General features: G+C 41.5%; 1 protein-coding gene across 2 annotated transcripts in view; it reads left to right on the top strand.

The window, feature by feature from the left end:
* Positions 1–1227: 1227 nt before the first annotated feature.
* The window catches only part of SOAT1 (sterol O-acyltransferase 1), a 67834-nt gene continuing 51347 nt past the window's right edge, over positions 1228–17714 (top strand). Inside the window, exons 1-3 of one of the 2 annotated variants that reach the window (XM_040263891.1) lie at positions 1241–1402; positions 12453–12624; positions 12984–13112. In XM_040263891.1, coding sequence (XP_040119825.1) covers positions 12989–13112 — 124 coding nt within the window. In that variant the 5' untranslated portion in view covers positions 1241–1402; positions 12453–12624; positions 12984–12988. Of the gene's footprint in view, positions 1403–12452; positions 12625–12983; positions 13113–17714 lie in introns of both variants that reach the window. The other variant, XM_040263890.1, reaches the window with a different exon arrangement.

The raw sequence follows: 17714 nt of genomic DNA, 5'->3' as shown, positions 1-17714 counted from the left end.
GGGCTCCAAAATCACTGCAGATGGTGACTGCAGCCATGAAATTAAAAGACACTTACTCCTTGGAAGGGAAGTTGTGACGAACCTAGACAGCATATTAAAAAGCAGAGACATTACTTTTCCAACAAAGGTCTGTCTAGTCAAGACTATGGTTTTTCCAGTGGTTATGTATGGGTGTGAGAGTTGGACTATAAAGAAAGCTGAGTGCTGAAGAATTGATGCTTTTGAACTGTGGCGTTGGAGAAGACTCTTGAGAGTCCCATGGACTGCAAGGAGATCCAACCAGTCCATCCTAAAGGAGATCAGTCCTGGGTGTTCATTGGAAGGACTGATGTTGAAGCTGAAACTCCAGTACTTTGGCCACCTGATGTGAAGAGCTGACTCATTGGAAAAGACCCTGATGCTGGGAAAGACTGAGGGCAGGATGTGAAGGGGACGACAGAGGATGAGATGGTTGGATGGCATCACCCACTAGATGAACCCGAGTTTGGGTGAACTCTAGGAGTTGGTGATGGACAGGGGGGCCTGGCATGCTGCAGTTCACGGGGTCACAAAGAGTCAGACATGACTGAGCGACTGAACTGAACTGAACTGTGTTCAAAAAGGGCTTCCCTGGTGACTCAGTCCGTAAAAGAAGCCACCTGCAATGCAGGAGACAGGCAGGTTCGATCCCTAGGTCAGGAAGATCCCCTGGAGAAGGAAATGGCTACCCACTCCAGTATTCTTGCCTGAACAACTTCATGGACAGAGGAGATTGATGGGCTACAGAGTCAGAGACTTCTGACGGACTGACACATCCTTTTTATCTTCCTAAAGCCTAAGCGATCTAAATACATACAACCTAACTTATGTCCCAAACCTCTCTGTACCATTTTTTAAATTGTGAAGTTCCCTTTTAAATTTATTAATTGCCTCGTTATTTCATTTATCTTACTGTATCCTTATCCAGTTCCCCGAAAGACACAGTTAAGAACTGTTTGTCCCAAGTTGGCTCGGTCCTATTTCTGCAGCACGTTAGATCCCTTGGGCAGAAGTGGAAAGCAAGCGGCTGTCTTGGGAGTTACAATCTGCTTGCACGAAGCTAACCATGTCAACTGACCAACGCCAGCCCCAGTCTCCAGCCCTGGGCACCGCGCGCGCCCGGGAAGGGGCGGGGCGGCCGTGGGCGGTGGGCGGAGCCTGGAGGCTGGCGGGACCACCAATGAAATCCTCAGCCGGCGCTGGCGGTGCGCGTGACGCTGCGTAGCGGGCTCAGAGGCTGGAGGCGGAGGAAGTCGGGAGCTTTATCTTCGTCTGCGGTTGGGCTGCCTGCGTTGCTGGCCGTCCTGAGGCATCAGAAGAGCTAGCGGGGAGCCGACCTGTCTGCCAGCAGGGCTGGGACAGCTTCTCGGATTTGCCCTCCGTGGTGAGGTTCTCCGGCCCCCGGCCCATGCTTCCCTGTCCCCCTCCTCACTTCCCGCCTGGGTCTGCCCACCTCTGCCTAAGAGGAAGGAGAGAGACGTGGCTGCTGCAACTCCGGCCCCGCCGGCCTGGCCTTGCCCCGGGGCTGCGGGGGAGGAGGAGGCTCCGCGGGTTCTGGTCATTTTGGGGGTTGGGGCGGGCGGGAAAGTTACCTTGGGGCGCGGGGGTGGCTGGCAGCCTTTTAAACCCTAGAGGTTTGTTTGGTGTCCACCCTCGAATTCTGTGACCTTTATCAAGCCAGTGGTAAAGAAAGTTATGAATTAGAAAACATTTTATTCCTGAAAAAGCGATACCAAAAACGCACTCAGAGTCAACTTCTGATTGACTTTGGGGAAGAAAGTGTGGTAAATCTGGGTGTCAAAGAGTTTAATGTAGCTCATATTTTATTTTGCCGTATTAGGATGTAATTAAGTTTCTGTCATTCTTAAATGTTAATAGGCATGCATTTAAGTGATATGTATATTCAGAAATTATTTGTAAGCGAGAAACAACGATACGTTCTATCTTCCACGTTTGTATATGGATTAAGTGTATTGGTCACAATATTAAAGTGGATGCTTAGCTGTTTAAGCTGCTATTTTTTCAGTCTGTTGAGTAGAATTCAACTTGAAGCATTTTTTTCCCCCTTGTTTTAACGTGGAGAGTATCGATGCATGGCTTATTAGGGAAGTTGTGGCTTGTCTAGGCATGAGGACGGATTTTGCAAGGAGCTTTAATGCGTAATTATTTTAAATGCACGTATCTCACTGCATTACGTGCTGAGAGCTCGCAAAGATTTCACATTCTTAGGATAAAGATCAAAACACTACTGCCACGCTCATCTCCAGTTCAGTTTGAGCCGGTGTTCTCTTGGCTCGCTGGGCTCAAGCCATACCAGCTTTATTTTTTTTAGAAAGTTTCTCTTTACTATCTCCTGGTCTTTAGGGGTTTACTCCACCTCTAATTCTCTAATTTCCTCTAGTGTCAGCCCAAATATCTCTTCAGGAAACCCACCCTGTCCTGGTTAATCCCTCCCAGCATTCTGTTTTCCTTTGCTTCATTTCATTATCAGTTGTAATGAGCTGGATTAGTTACGTCAGTGCTTGTTTCCTCTACTGGCATTTCATGAAGGCTGGATTGGTCCATCTTATTTAGGGCTTAATTCTCAAGACTCAGTACCTTGCACAGTGAAAGAGTTGGAGGACAGAGGGGGATCTTTTGAATGAAAAATATTCTCTAGAGGTTATCTGTTTCCTTGGAAAAGGAAAAGGTTTTTAACAAAGGCTCAAAGTTCAAAGTGAAGTCGCTCAGTCCTGTCGGATTCTTGGGGACCCCATGGACTGTAGCCCACCAGGCTCCTCTGTCCATGGGATTTTCCAGGCAAGAATACCGGAATGGGTTGCCATTTTCTTCTCCAGGGGAGCGTCCTGACCTAGGGATGGAACCCCGGTCTCCAGCACTGCAGACAGACTTTATCATCTGAGCCACCAGGGAAGCCCCTTAACAAAGACTAGTTAGAGAAATTTATTTTTGGAATTTACAGAGGGTAAGTGCTTATACTGACCCTATAGATCTGAATGAGAATTTGTGTTCTTTAGTTTTGCTGATTGACTTAATGACCTAGTTCTTTGATGTGTAAATACAGAGTTGTACTAGGGCCAGCCTTTAGAAGGAAGGAAGAGCAAGTTTCTGCTCTGAATTGTTACATTCATCTGGAAAGTGTTTCTCTTTACCACTACTCCATTTACAGGTTCTTTTGAAAGCTTTTTAAATAAGAACACTGCAGACAGGCTAACCCAGAACACTTGAACACTTCTTTCTAGCACAGTACATTTCAGTGGTTCAGTCCAGTTTTTTCTGTTTTGCTTGTGTAAGACAGGTTAGATACTACCACACTGAACATACCAAAACCATTGAATTGATTGGATTCTTAAGGAATAATTGTTTAGTGTGTTGTGTTTTTAAAATAGCTGTTTAGTCAGCTTTATGTCACTTTGGGTGTAAATGTTTCTATTGCCACTTAACTGGCATGTGACTTTGAGTTGAGTAGTATTTCTGAATTATTTGCCTGTTTTAAAAGGAAATGTTAAGTGAGGTATGACCTGACGCTGGCACCCAGCCCTGTAAATGTTACTGGCATGGTGAGTGCCTGGTTCCTTTCTTGCTGGACCTCTGGTGAGTCTAGTCTTATGATCATGATTTTTACTTCCTCAAAACTCATTTTGCAACCCAATTCAATATATTACTTCCTGAAACCAACTGCAAGTAAATAATGTCCCCAGATTGTGAAACAGCTTATGTCCCACCCTCTTTTTTTTATTTCTCCTCTCTTTTTAAGTGAAAGTGAAGTCGCTCAGTTGTGTCTGACTCTTTGTGACCCGTGGACTGTAGCCCTCCAAGCCTCTCCATCCATGGGATTCTCTAGGCAAGAATACTGGAGTGGGTTGCCATTTCCTTCTCTTTTTAAGGTCTATGTAAATTTTCCATGATATTGACCGTAGGTTACCTCTTGAATCCTCTAACTTGATTTGGAACATTCCTTGTTCCTGGTTTTCCTCTCATCTTTCCTCGGCCTCTCTTTTATACAGTTCTTTAATTGCCTTGTAGTATTGGGAAAATCATAAACCACTTTTAAAGTGGGGTAATAGTGGGACTTCCCTGGTGGTCCAGTGGTTAGGACCTTTTCCCTGCCCGTGGCCCAGGTTCAACCCCTGGTTAGGGGGCTAAGATCCTGTAAGCTGTGTAGCTCGCCAAAAAAAACCCTGCTGCACAGGTTGTTGTGAGGGTTAAATTAGCCAAAGTTATGGCAAATGTTAGCTTTATTATATTCTAAGTAATCTCTTTTCTTGACTTATGGTTTCTCCTGAGACTTCCTGTCTGTGCTTGGTTTTAGCTGCTGCTTGTATACCGATGAATCCCACATCTGTTTTCAGTCCAGGTTTGTATGTTCATCTGCCTGTGGACTGTCATCACTTGACTGACTCAGGCGTACTGTATGAACTTACCTACTCATTTCTCTTCTCCTTTAGTTACTTAGCTTAGTGGCACACCCGGAGGCTTAGTTCAGGAACTCACTTGGGATCTGTATTTCCAGCTGCCTTCTGGATATAAGTGTTTTCTAGGTGGCTCAGTGTTAAAGAATCGGCCTGCCAATGCAGGAGATGGGAGATGCGGGTTCTGTCCTTGGGTCTGGAAGATCCCCTGGAGAGGGGAATGGCAACCCACTCTAGTGTTCTTGCCTGGGAAATCCCATAGACCGAGGAGCCTGGTGGGCTACGGTCCATGGAGTCACAGAGTCAGATAGATCTTAGTGACTGAGCATGCATGCACTCTGGATGTAGGCACTTGGGTGTCTCAGAGATGCCTCAGCTTAATGTTTGTAAATTTATGTGATCTCTCATCTCTTCTTCATAAAATCATTTTTTCTTTTAAGAAACACATGTCATTTGAGCCTTACTTTAGGCTTTTATCATTTTGTGAGAGCTCATTATTCTTCTGTGGTCCAGGAGGGCAAAATTTCCCCCCTTCACCCTTCTTGAGTTCTTTTTCCCCCCCTAGAATTTGCTTTATTTTGATAAAATAATACATAACATAAATTAACCTTTTACGAAAACTTTATTTTATATTGGAGTATATCGTTGATTGAACCCCTCTTGAGTTCTTGATACAAAGTCGATTAACAGGAGAAAAAGAATCTTTAATTCGTGGGCATGGATTTCTCATAGAAACAGGACCTAAGAAATGAGTGAAGGTGGCAGCTCTTATATATTTTAGACCAACAATAAATTAGGAATTGACTGGACAAAGAAACTTAGGTTTGGGTGCTTGATTAGTAAGAATCTTAAGCAAAGTTTGGGCTTGGGTAGTAAATTAGCAAAGAAGTGCCAGGTGTTTCCTTATGTAGGCCTCTGGGCCCTGCATTCCCCATCTCTGGTGATAAGAATGTCTTTCTACTTCCCCATACAGGGAGGGTGTCTTTTACATGGAGGTTTTATTTCCTGCTTTTAGGAAAGCAGGACAGAGAGGAGGGTCAAAGTCTTGACAACGGCTGTTTCTTCAGTACAGTCAGTGTGCCATTGAGGCATATTTTGGGGCAGCCTGTCCTGGGCCCCAGCACTGCCAAGCTCTCCTTTCTCTTAACGAATCCTCCACCTTGCTGCCTGAATTCTTACTAAAAGACAGATACTACCTCAGACAAATATTAAGTCACTCTCTTGTTTAAAAGCCTCTATCAACTCCTTGTTTGTGTTAAGTTCCAGACTTCTTAGAATCCTCTGAGGGCCCTTGACTTTTTGTCCTTGCCCTTCCATTTCCCTTGTGTTCCAGTCTTTTCCTTTGCTTCCTTTTAGATCTAACCTAGATTTTACCTACTTCAGGAAACCCTTCCTAATTGCCCCTAAACCCTGTTGGGCATCAGACTTGTATTCTCTTCATTATGTACATACATCTGAATTACTATTCTGTAATACTCCTGTAATTATGTTTTTATATCTTTCTCCCACTAATTTTTCATTCCTTGAGGGTTCAGACTGTTGGCAGTCATCTTTGTATCCCAGGGCCTGGTGTGTAGTAGACTTCAATAAAATGTTTGAAATAATAGATCTATCAGCAAGGTCTGTACTTGTTCGTGTTCTCATAGTGCTTTTCATCTGGCTCTGTTTTTGATGCCTGGCAAACTTCGTTTCTTCTTTGAACTCTGGTTCTAATGTCACCTTTATGAGGACTTACCCAACTTCTCCAAGTGGTTGGTTATGCCTTCTCGTGTGTGTGTGTGTGTGTGTGTGTGTGTGTGCATGCACACACATAAGTGTGCGAGAACAGCTAATGAGGTAGACCTCTGTATTACTTAGAGTAAATCTCACATCACTGTAGAAAGAGATGCTTAAAATACCTGAATTTTCAGATAACCTGACACCTATGTTTTGTGTCAAAAGTTTAAAAAATTGTTTTTCAGTGTACATTAAGATTTTTTTCCTTGCCTTCTATGTTTAAGTGTCCATAGCCTTTTAAAAAGTGTGCCAGCGTCATTAAAGCATGAACTTTAGGGGAGTTCTGTTGGTTCGAATTCACTGCTGTGGCCAGGGAAGTAGGTCTGCTCTGATGCAGTGATGTGTTGGGGGGACTCATAAGAAATGTGAGCCATTTAACCTTCAGAGAAAAAAACCTGTGCTTGCTTTCTCCTTTCTTCCTACTTTTAAAGTTTTCTTTATTACTGTCTCTAATTATGCTTCTGGATGTCACTGCTTTTTTCTTTTTAAAATGGGGGCAGGATTACCTACCTCAGGGTTATTGTTAAGTTTAAAGGAGGTAATACACACAAAAAGGTCTTATCAGAAAGTAATGTTTATTCTAATTATTTGAGTTATTTCAGGAGAACAGTCTCTCAAGTTTGAGAGGTTTTCCAGTGAAGTAAAAATCATAGCATTTGTTGGCAGGTTTTTTTCATAGTCTAAGTTTGTTTTTGGGTCCAGAATGGCAGATGTTGATGAAAAATCTTAAGCTCTAGAACAGATCATTTTTAGGTATATCCATACAACTTAAAAACCCCAAACTGGTTACTATATTTATCTTTCAGTATTAAAAGGTAAAGTTAGAAATGAACATGAGTTTCAGCTCTCATTCTAGCTTCTTGATGATTGTTTCATGAACATGTGAAAGGAAGTTCTTTTATTTTCTTACTGTGTGAAAATAGTTGATAACTATTAACTCATTCAAGAAATATGTATTAAGTACCAACTGTTCAAGCAGAGTTCTAGATAGTTGGATAAAGTGATGAACAAGACAAAATTCTGCTTTTCACGGAGATTAGTCTTTTCATGGTGTACTACTGCTACTACTGCTAAGTCGCTTCAGTCGTGTCCGACTCTGTGCGACCCCACAGACGGCAGCCCACCAGGCCCCCCCGTCCCTGAGGTTCTCCAGGCAAGAACACTGGAGTGGGTTGCCATTTCCTTCTCCATTTCATGGTGTAGACAGGCAATTAACACTATAATGTATTAGCCCATACATGCTCTGAAGAAAAATAAAACAGAGGAAGTGATAAGACTAAGGTGGGTGTGAGTGTTTATTTTAGTTGAGGGTAGATTAGGGAGTCCCTGGGGAGGGGACATTTGAGAACTTGAATGAAGTAAAGGAGGAATCTTTGAGGGTTCTGAGGGAGATGAGCCAGAGAGAGGCAACAGCAGAGACCTTTAAGTGGGAATGAGGTTGGCTTGACCAAGAAACAGCAGAAGGCCAAAGTGACAGGAGGAGAGCAAGTGAGAACTGGAGTAGAAGGTGGAGGGTAGGGAGATGAAGGCCAGGGAGGGGAATGGCCGATCATGGATGGAGGAGTTACTTAACAGTGGTGAGGACTTGAAACAATTCGGTGCTTAAAGGATTTTGAGGTAGTGCAATGATCTGCTGAGATTTACCTTTTAAAAAGTTTACTCTGGGCCCTGTGTGACCAGGAGGGAGAAGGTGAAGAGGGACTAGTTAGGCTACTACAGTGAGAAGTGGTGGTGGTTTAGACTGTGCTGAAGGTGGTGGATGGGGTAAAAAGATGTTAGAATGGGATATATATTTTGAAGGCAGAGTAAAATGGCACTGCTGTTGGCTTGGTTAAGGGAAGTAAAGAAGGATATTTTGGGTTTTTTTGTTTTTAATCTGGGCAAAGACTGTTAGTTCCAGTAACTGAATTAGGGAAGATGGAAGAATGGAGTTGGCGGGAACATCAGTAGTTCACTTTTGGTCCTGTTAAAGTTTGAGATGCCCAAAGACATCTACCTACATAAAGGGATCCGGTAGGCCTTTGGATAGGAGTCTGGAGCTCAGGGAAGTCTGGGTCTGGTGAGGAGAGAAGGGTATCATAGTGAGTGAACTGGTGGTGATCAGAGGGTTAGCCACTGGAAATTAGAATTATGGACATGGTGCACTTGTTGGTGTCAGTAAGTTACAGGGGAGGATTTGACTGGGACATAAGAACAGCTTTTTGGAGAAAGAAGGAAGTCTAGGAACTTGGAGACCAGGAGCTTGGATCTAGGAACATGGATGTTGAAGTAAAAAAAGTGTGGGAGAGTTACTGAAAGGGAGACAGGAGGAGTAAATGATGTATTCACATTCTTAGTAAATGAGGGGAGTGATCAGGAAGACGGTACATACAAAGTATCAGGTGTGATAATCTGACTATTTTAAGGAAGGGAAGGAGGAACAGTAACTTGGAAATAACAGGAAATGAGGATAACTTCCTCTCCTGTGTTGTTAATAATAGAAGGACAAGAAAAGACTGTGATCTCACATTATAAGGGCAGTGATTCATGCCAGCACCTAGAAACCACTTAGAATTAATGACAGTTTGAATTTTTAACTTGGCAGTAGCTGAAGTAGTCTGCCTGTGTCTAGATTGGTAAGAGTGGATTCACAGTCCCATTTAAATGAATAGTCAAAAATTCATCTCTCTCTTTCATCTCACCTGGTTACAAGGTGTTTCCTTGCTTACACTCTTGGCCTCCTGTGGTCTGCTCTCCACACAGAGGCTGAAGGGATCCATCTTTGTAGAGAAGGAACAGTTGAACTGAGCGTTACTGTAATTTCCTTCCATTTTCTGCCACAACAGTCATGTACTGTTAACTGACATGGATGGCAGGAGGAACTCAATTCAGACATCTTCTCATAATCTTGGATTTGGTCAAAATTGAGATGAAGCATAGGTAATAGTTTTCCTTCCTAAATTCTGTATGACAGTAACAAAATTTATTAATGTTTTCTTGGAAGCCATATGATGCTTGAGCTGCGTTTGAGAAAGTGTGTAATTATGGAACTCTACCATCATCTATCACCTATTAAGAGCAAACATGGAGAGTTTGAGGGACAATGGAACTTTATATTTGTGTCATGTAGCATACAGAGCACAGATATGTAGGGATTGCGTTCACTTAGTTTTTTAAACTAGGTTGTTAATACACAGCAGAGTGCCAACATTTTATTATCTTTTTGTGTGTGTGCAGTAGTATTTAACTTTCTAGACGAAGGATTCAGGGGTTGGAGGATTTCCTTGAAGATGCAGTGTAATAGAGCAGAGACGTTGACTACCTCTTGGTATTGTGATACCACATCTTGAGTTTTCCCTGCTGTCTTATGGTTCTCTTTTCCTGCTAATGGAGGAAATTGAGGGCAAAGATACTAGTATAGACTATGACATAAAGGTCTTTATGAAGAGTTGGTGTTTTCTTCTTTGGCTCACTCCATTGATCTGTGGCAGTGTAATTGTGCAAACTCGGTACTTGTGCTTTAGCTTGTGAAGTTACCCTTTACTCGCTAGGTTGATGGTTCCCAGTCTCATCACCAAGGACTCCTTTTAAGATTTTGCTATTCTACAGTGTACTCAGGCTTAGATTTTTTCCCCCCTTTTGATCAGTTTAACAGCATTTGTTTGTCAAACTTGGTTGTTGTTTTTTTTAACCTCTTTTACTGATTTCTCACTGAGTTGATACAGTCTCAAGCCACAAGCAAAGTGACATAGCCTGTATTGCTTGCTTTATGTGACAAATGTATAATTGTCTATTTCAGTTTATATTTGAAATATCCAAAGTAGCTTCCCCAGACCCTTAGTCTAGGGGGCCCCCACCCCCAATTAAGAACAATTGTCAAGCTTATTGTTGAGTAGAAAGTGTAAAGCTGTTAACAGTGAAGATGGTGTTCATTGGTGTTCTTCCATTGTAGATTTTCCTCTTGATTCTCTTAAGTTTAGAGAACTGTATCTTATTACTCAGAATAATTTGTTGCGGTATTAACTGATACATCACTTTCTGTAATGATATATACCTATCATATTCCAGATACTTCCCACTAGATTTGGGGAATTCAAAGAGAAAATACCATTTAGTCCCTGTCTTTAAGAAGCTTACGCTGAGTGGAAGAGGCAGATGGTATTGCTCACTGAGTATATTAGTGTGACAGGATACACAAGGTGCATTTGGACCGCAGGGGAAGGTGAGGTGATCAGAAACCTTCGAAGAGGAGATGAGTCAGGGCCACCTGCTGATTGGGGTAGGGGCTGGGGAATCCAGTCGTTCTGGTTTTGAATCCCTTTTCTGCAGTTTTGAATCCCTGTATGATTTGGAGTAAACTAAACCACCTCCCCAAACCATATTTTGAGACAGGAAAGAGTATATAGGAAGACATGGTGACCAGAGGAAGTACTGTGGGAATAAAATAGTTTACTTTAAAGATTATATTGAAATTAAAATAATAATACATATAAAACATGTAAGGACTCAAAAGTAAGAGTCCCTATTTTTAATTCCATACTGTTAAGCCCTGTAGAATTCCTTTTTGAAACATCTTGGTTCTTTTTGCATCTTTTCTTTCTCTCTTCTTTGTCCCTGATTTCTTTTCTACCTCTTGTCTTACTGGAGGGCCTCCCTCAGAGTTCAGTTGTCAGTTCTCTAATCTTTCACGTTGAAGAATTAGATGTTCTTCTAGCTTCCTTTGTCAGTGTTACACAGATGATTTTAAATTTTACCAGTTACCCTGACCTCTTCCCTAGGTTTCTCTTCTTAATTAGATCTATTGTTCTCCTAAAATTTTTACTTGATATGTTGTTGTTTAGTCTCCAAATTGTATCCGCGATCCCTTGGACTGTAGCCCACCAGGCCCCTCTGTCTGTGGGATTTCCCAGGCAAGAATACTGGAGTGGTCACCATTTCCTTCTCCAGGGGATCTTCCCGACCCAGGGATCGTATCTCCTCCTTGACAGGTGGATTCTTTACCACTGAGCTGTCTGGAACTATTCCATAATTCTGCTTCATTTGATTTCAACAACAAAAAAATTAGAAGGGAAGTGATCTAGATTTGTCAGATTTTTACTTTGCCGAGCATTGGTATTTAAGAAAACAATCAAATTCACCGTGTACTCCATTTTGTATGTAAAGGGCATTTTAACATAACTGTATTAAAAGATCATAATCTTACGATTTTAAAATAATGTAGTGAATACTTTATTATGTTTTGCTTTAGACTGCCGAAAACTTCTATGTAGTTAACACTGCTTTGGAGTAAACATATTATAGTCTTGATATTGATCTGCCTAAAATTTGATTTTGATTATGTTTGTCAGTGCTTAAAATGGCCTACCACTGCTTTAAAAAAGTCCTAATTTGTTAGGTCTTTACAGTTTGACCCTAGCTCTTTTTTCAAGTCTTTTTCTATTATCAACTTAAGAAAAAAAAAATCCAAACAGCAGGTGATGTTTGTAGTTTGGATCTGATCCAGGTTCAGATCTGACCCTGCCATTAGCTTTGTGGTCTTGGACAAGTTACTGTCATGAAAAGAAGCAAATAGTCCCGGAGCTGCTCTGGTGCAATCAGTTAGGCTTTGGAGTTTTTGTGGGCGAGCCTGGCACTTGACAGCTAGGTCTTCAGGGTATTCTGTTGAACATAAATGGTTTCACTGAACATCAGCTTTAGATAAGACCATTCGGTCAACATGATGGATCAAGACAGGAATAAGATAATATAATCATCATGGCTGCCCAAGTCACAAAGAATCCAACATCTCCCTCCCCAATCTACTGGGAATGATTGTTGCTATTTTGCTAGTCACAGCTTTAGCCAGCCTCTACTCTGCCTCCTTGTAGAGAAGATTTGTTGGTATACCCAGTCATCAAACTATCCTCGCCTTCTGATAACCCTCAAGCCAGAGTGAACCCCTGCTTCTTTGGACTCTGCCCAAAATCACTTAGTCAGATCCCAAGCCCGAAATAAGTCGCTTCAAATATTCTTTCCCTGGGATGCCCCACAGTTTCCCATGATACACATTCCTAATAAACTCGTCCAGCCATTGGTATGTTCCTGGTGTATGTGTGAAAGGCATTGACCATAACTACCTGGAGCCTTATTTTTTCTCATATGTGAACCAGGAGTAATAATAGGATTTTTTTTTTTTTTTTGACAGAATTTTGAAGATTAGAATTAAAGCACCTAGCAGAGTCTTGGTAATTAGTAAAACTCAACAGAAGCTTGTTTCTTGTCCTCTAGCAAAGTAGTCTGATCAGTCATGGGCCCCTGAGCAGGGCTTTACAAGGACCTTGCTTTCACCCTTTCTCACCCATGGAGTCCTTCGTTCTCATTCTTCAAGACTCAGGTCACATACCTTCTGTCCTATGAAACCTTTGCACCTTTAATGATCTCTTCTGTCTCTGCACTTCAGGTATGTATCATTCTTACCACTGACTTGACTATTTATCGTGTTCTATCCTGTGGCATCTTTTAACTTACCCTTTACTTAATTCTTAATTTTTTATGTACTTATGCCTTGTTTGTTCAGGTTTTTTTTTTTTTTTTTTAAGGAATGGGGGCTCTGTTTTGAAACCAGCCAGTGATTTTATCAAGACTGATTTCTTCATTATTGTTACAGTATCTTGTACTCAGAAAATGTTTAAACGTGATTAAATGTATAACAAAAGGAGGAAAATATATCATTTGTCACCTCCCCTTAAATATGGTGATATTATGAAATTTACCTATGCCATATCCTTAGTTTAAAGCTTTTTATATCTTCTTTCCTAGACAGCATGGTAGTGGGTGAAGAAAAGATGTCTGTACGAAAACGGCTGTCGAAGTCCAGTAACCATGTCGAGAGAGAGCATGAATGCCAGAGAGGCTGTGCAGAGGAGTCCCAAGAGGCACCTAGTAATGGTGAGGCTTTTACTTTTTCAGAGGTGAAGTAATGAAATCAGGAGCAAATGCAGTGTTCCCGAACAAGGATTACCATCTTTTTAGCTCTTAACTGGCTGTGGTGTGAGGCATGCGGGATCTTAGTTCTCCAACTAAGGATCAAACCTGCATCTCCTGCAGTGGAAGCTTGGAACCTTAACCACTGGACCACCAGGAAGGTCCCTCTTAAGCTCTTAAAAATAGATGTGCTGGTAGGCACTGTAAAGCGCAGAGGAGAGAAAGAAATTAAGAGAATAGAAAGGAACACTTCGGTTTCGTTGCCAGTCAGAGCCGCTTTCAATACTGGTTGTGACGCTGGTGTGTGAATTGCTGCACCTCTCATAATAGAGGTGAGCTTTACTGATGAGAGTGGGGTTTGCAGTGTATGGTTTAGTTTTTTTTTATTTGATAACAAAGAAACTAAAAAATAAGCCCTTTTAAAGTGATTCATTGAACATTTTGTGGGTATGTACTATGTTTTAGACATCATTCATTCATTTTATTCATTTCTTCAACTACCTAATTCCTATCAGTATTTACTGGTGTTCTGCTAAGTGTTGCAGCTACAGCAGTGATCGGTACAGATGTGTTTGCCCTTGTGGAGCTCCAGGTTAAGTGAATGAGAACCCCTCTCCCTGCTTTAACATAATTAGATTATTAGAAATAAGTGCTACTAATTACTCTTTTCATAGTTGTAATTAGCGTAATGAGCATAATTAGCAGGGTAAATAACCTAGGTAAAAATCTTGGGGGAGAGACAGATGAGGGAATTGTGTTAGTTCTCGTGTCCAGGTTTGCTTAACCTGAATACAAGGAAGACTGACGCAGTACTTGTTTGTTAAGGTCAAGGTTTCTGCTTAAGGATGATAAGACTGGTAAACACAACTTCACTTGTCATCTATTGCATCAGGCGATTTATTTTTGCTGTGACGTTTTTATAGGTTTGATTTCAGTGAGGATTTGAAATTTGAAGCTTGTTTGGTTAACAAATAGGTGTGAAACTTTTTGAGATGGGTTATCTTTGGTATCCTGAGACTTCTTTCATAAAGAAAAGCTTTTGCTTTTCCTGTTCAGCTTTAGTTGTAAATTAAATACAGCTACTGGATCAGGAATATAAATGTTGTTGCTTAAGTTTGCATAATGAAGTTTTTTGATTGTTGGACTCTTAATTAGCTATTTATAAAATACTTATATTGGCACATGAGGTAGTTTTAGTGTGATTTTAAAATGTAAAAGTTGTGCAGAATGGTAAGCCAGCATTGGTTAGAAACCTTCCCCTTCTATGATTTAGGGACTAGGTGCTAATTCACATTGTTTTTATTGAAACTTCTGGGAGGGATCGGGGGCAGGAGGAGAAGGGGACGACAGAGGATGAGATGGCTGGATGGCATCACTGACTCAATGGACGCGAGTCTGAGTGAACTCCGGGAGTTGGTGATGGACAGGGAGGCCTGGCGTGCTGCGGTTCATGGGGCCACAAAGAGTTGGACATGACTGAGCGACTGAACTGAACTGAACTGAACTGCTACCGGATAATTTTCTCTCTGTGTCCCTTTTTTTTTTTTTAAATAATGTGTTTAAACATGTATAACTTCTACATGTTTTCAGTACTCCTTATTGTCTTAGTTCATTAAGTTTTAATCGGTTCAGATTTTAGTGCAGATAATGAAAATTGAAGTATTTAGCCTGAAACACGAAGTCTGAGCTCCTCCTTGTTTTAATGTAAGTAATGCCGATCTGAAAATAGTGTTTCTCCATTTACTTTAACATTGATTCACCTTGGGGGAGTAAGCAGATGGGTAAAATGTGACTTGTGAGTAGTGAGGGCTTAAAGGATACCATGCCACGTCTGTCATCGTGGCCTGCCAAGCTGGGACCAGGGGCATTTGGATCACCTGGAGCCTGTTAGAAATCCCCATCGCACACTTAATTGAATAAAAATTTCATTTTAGTAAGATCGCCAGGTGATTCCTATGCAGGTTAAAGTGTGAGAGACAGCTCTTAAGAGTAGCAGTTCTCAATTGGGATGTGTATTAGAGCTCTCCAGAGAAGCAGACCCCATAGGATATATACACACACACTTAGCGTTATTACGAGAGACTGGCTCAGATGGAGGCTGTGATGCCCAGAAGGAGGAGTGCTGGATTCTGTGGTAGCTCTATTTTTAACATTTAGAGGAACTGGCATACTGCTTCCTGTGGCAGCTGCCCATTTTGCGGTTCCATCAGTGGCACCCAAAGGTTCCGGTTTCACCGCATCCACCTGTGCTTACTTCCTCTTGTTTTTGGTTGGTTTGGCTGTGCTGGGTCTTCGTCGCTGCAAGGGCTTTTCCCCAGTTGCGGCCAGCAGGGGCTGCTCTCTAGTTGCTGTGTCTGGGCTGCTCGTGGTGGCTTCCGGTGTTGTGGAGCATGGGCTCTGGGGTTGCAGGCGTCAGTAGTTGCAGCTCCCGGGCTCTAGAGCACAGACGCGACAGCGGTGGCACACGGGCTTAGTTGCTCCGTGGCATATGGGATCTTCCGGACCAGGGATCAAACTCACGTCTCCTGCATTGGCAGGCAGATTTTTTACCACTGAGCCCCCAGTAAAGCCCTGGTTTGTCTTTTTAGTAGTAGCCATTCTAATAAGTATAGGATGGTACCTCACTGTGGTTCTGTTATGCATTTTTCTCATGTAATAGTGTTGAGCAATTTTTAATGTATCTGTTGGCCATGTGTGGATCTTCCTTGGAGAACTATCTATTCATACCCTTTGGCCATTAAAAAAATTTTTTTTGTTTAATTTTTTTTTTTTTTTTTGGCTACACTGGGTGTTTGTTGCTGCGTGTGAGTTTTCTCTCGTTGCAGCGAGCGGGGACTCCTCTTTAATTGCAGTGCATGGGCTTCTCACTGCGGCGGCTTCTCTTGTTGCAGCTGTAGAGCCCGCAGGCTTGGTAGTTGTGGCACATAGGCTTAGTTGCCGCACGGCATGTGGAGTCTTCCCGGACCTACACTGCACTGTAAACTAGTAAATGTGCATTACGTTTTAAAAAAAGACAGGGTACATACATTAATTTAAAAAGCCGTTCTTACTGGGACTCTTTTGGGTGTTCAGTGCTGAAGACGTCTTCTTCCAATGCAGTGGGTGCATGTTTTATCCCTGGTCGGGAGCTAGGATCCCACCTGCCTGTCGGCCAGAAAGCCAAACAGAAGCAGTATTGTAACAAATTCAATAAAGACTTTAGAAATGGTCCACATCAAAGAAAAAAGGAGTCTTAAAAAAACTTAAAAAAAAATGCTAACCATCATCCGTTTTTCTCAAGTTTTCCTCTTCCAGTAGTAACACTGGATCACTGATTACAGAGCACCATAACAAATACAATAGTGGAAAATTTGAAATATTGCAAGAGTTGCCAGAATGTGACAGAGGCATGAAGTGAGCAGATGCTGTTGGAAAAAAATAGTGTTGATATCTTTGCTCAGTGTACAGTTGCTGCAAAGCTTCAATCTGTAAAAACAAAACCAAACCCTTTGATACCTGCAAAGCACAGTAAAATGAAGTATATTTGTATTTGGGTCTTTAATATCTTTCAACAATGTTTTATAGTTTTCAGTTTGTAAGTTTTACACGTTTAAGTTATTTCTGAATATTTTATTCCTTTTGCTGCTATTGTAAGTGGAATTTTCTTAATTTCATTTTCCAATCATTTGTTGCTAATGTAAAAATGAAGCTTGTTTTTGTATATTGATACTGTATCCTTCAACCTTACTGAACTCATTTACTAGCTGTGAGGTTTTTTTGTGTACTTTATGCTAGTTTTAGTTCTTAATTTTCAATCTTCATGCATTTTGTTTCATTTTCTTACCTAAATGCACTTGCTAGAATTTCCAGTAAAATGCTGAATAGACTTGGCAAGAGTGCACATTGGGCATTCTTGGGTGGTTTCTGATCTTAGGGAGAAAGCTTTTAGTTTTTCTGATACTTAACGTTGGCTGTTGGTTCCTGTAGGTACCCGTTATCAGGTTGAGAACATTGTCTATCTTTCTATTACTTTATAGATAATACCTATTCTTCACTGCCATTTATTTTGCTACATTGTTCATTTGATAGCTGATTAATGAGTAAAGGTAATATGATGATAACTGGGGCTTCCAAGGTAGCTCTTTGGTAAAGAATCTGCCTGCCAGTGCAGGAAATGCAGGTTCAGTCCTTGGGTCTGGAAGATCCCCTGGAGGAGGAAATGGCAGCCCACTCCAGTGTTCTTGCCTGGAAAATTCTATGGACAGAGGAGCCTGGCAGGCTACAATCCATGGAGTCGCAAAGAGTTGGACATGACTCAGTGACTTGAGCATACATAATAATAACTACTAATAGTTTATCATATACCAGGCACTATTTTAAGTGTTTAACAAATATTAACTTGGTTAGTAGACTTCTAGTTTTATTTGATTTTAGGGTTCTTTGCGATACATACATAAATGTTTGAACAGAGAGAACAACCTGCCTTATGTAAAAATTGAGAGTCTCTTGGCAAAAACAGATGAAAAAAAGTGAATATCATTGTTATTGTGTAATTTGGCACCTTCATTCAGTTTATGCATCTTATCA

This window comes from Oryx dammah, unplaced genomic scaffold (genome assembly GCF_014754425.2).
Source record: "Oryx dammah isolate SB20612 unplaced genomic scaffold, SCBI_Odam_1.1 HiC_scaffold_21, whole genome shotgun sequence".
Taxonomy (NCBI): Eukaryota; Metazoa; Chordata; class Mammalia; order Artiodactyla; family Bovidae; genus Oryx; species Oryx dammah.
Note: the sequence above shows the minus strand (reverse complement) of the source record. Positions and strands in the feature narration are given on the sequence as shown.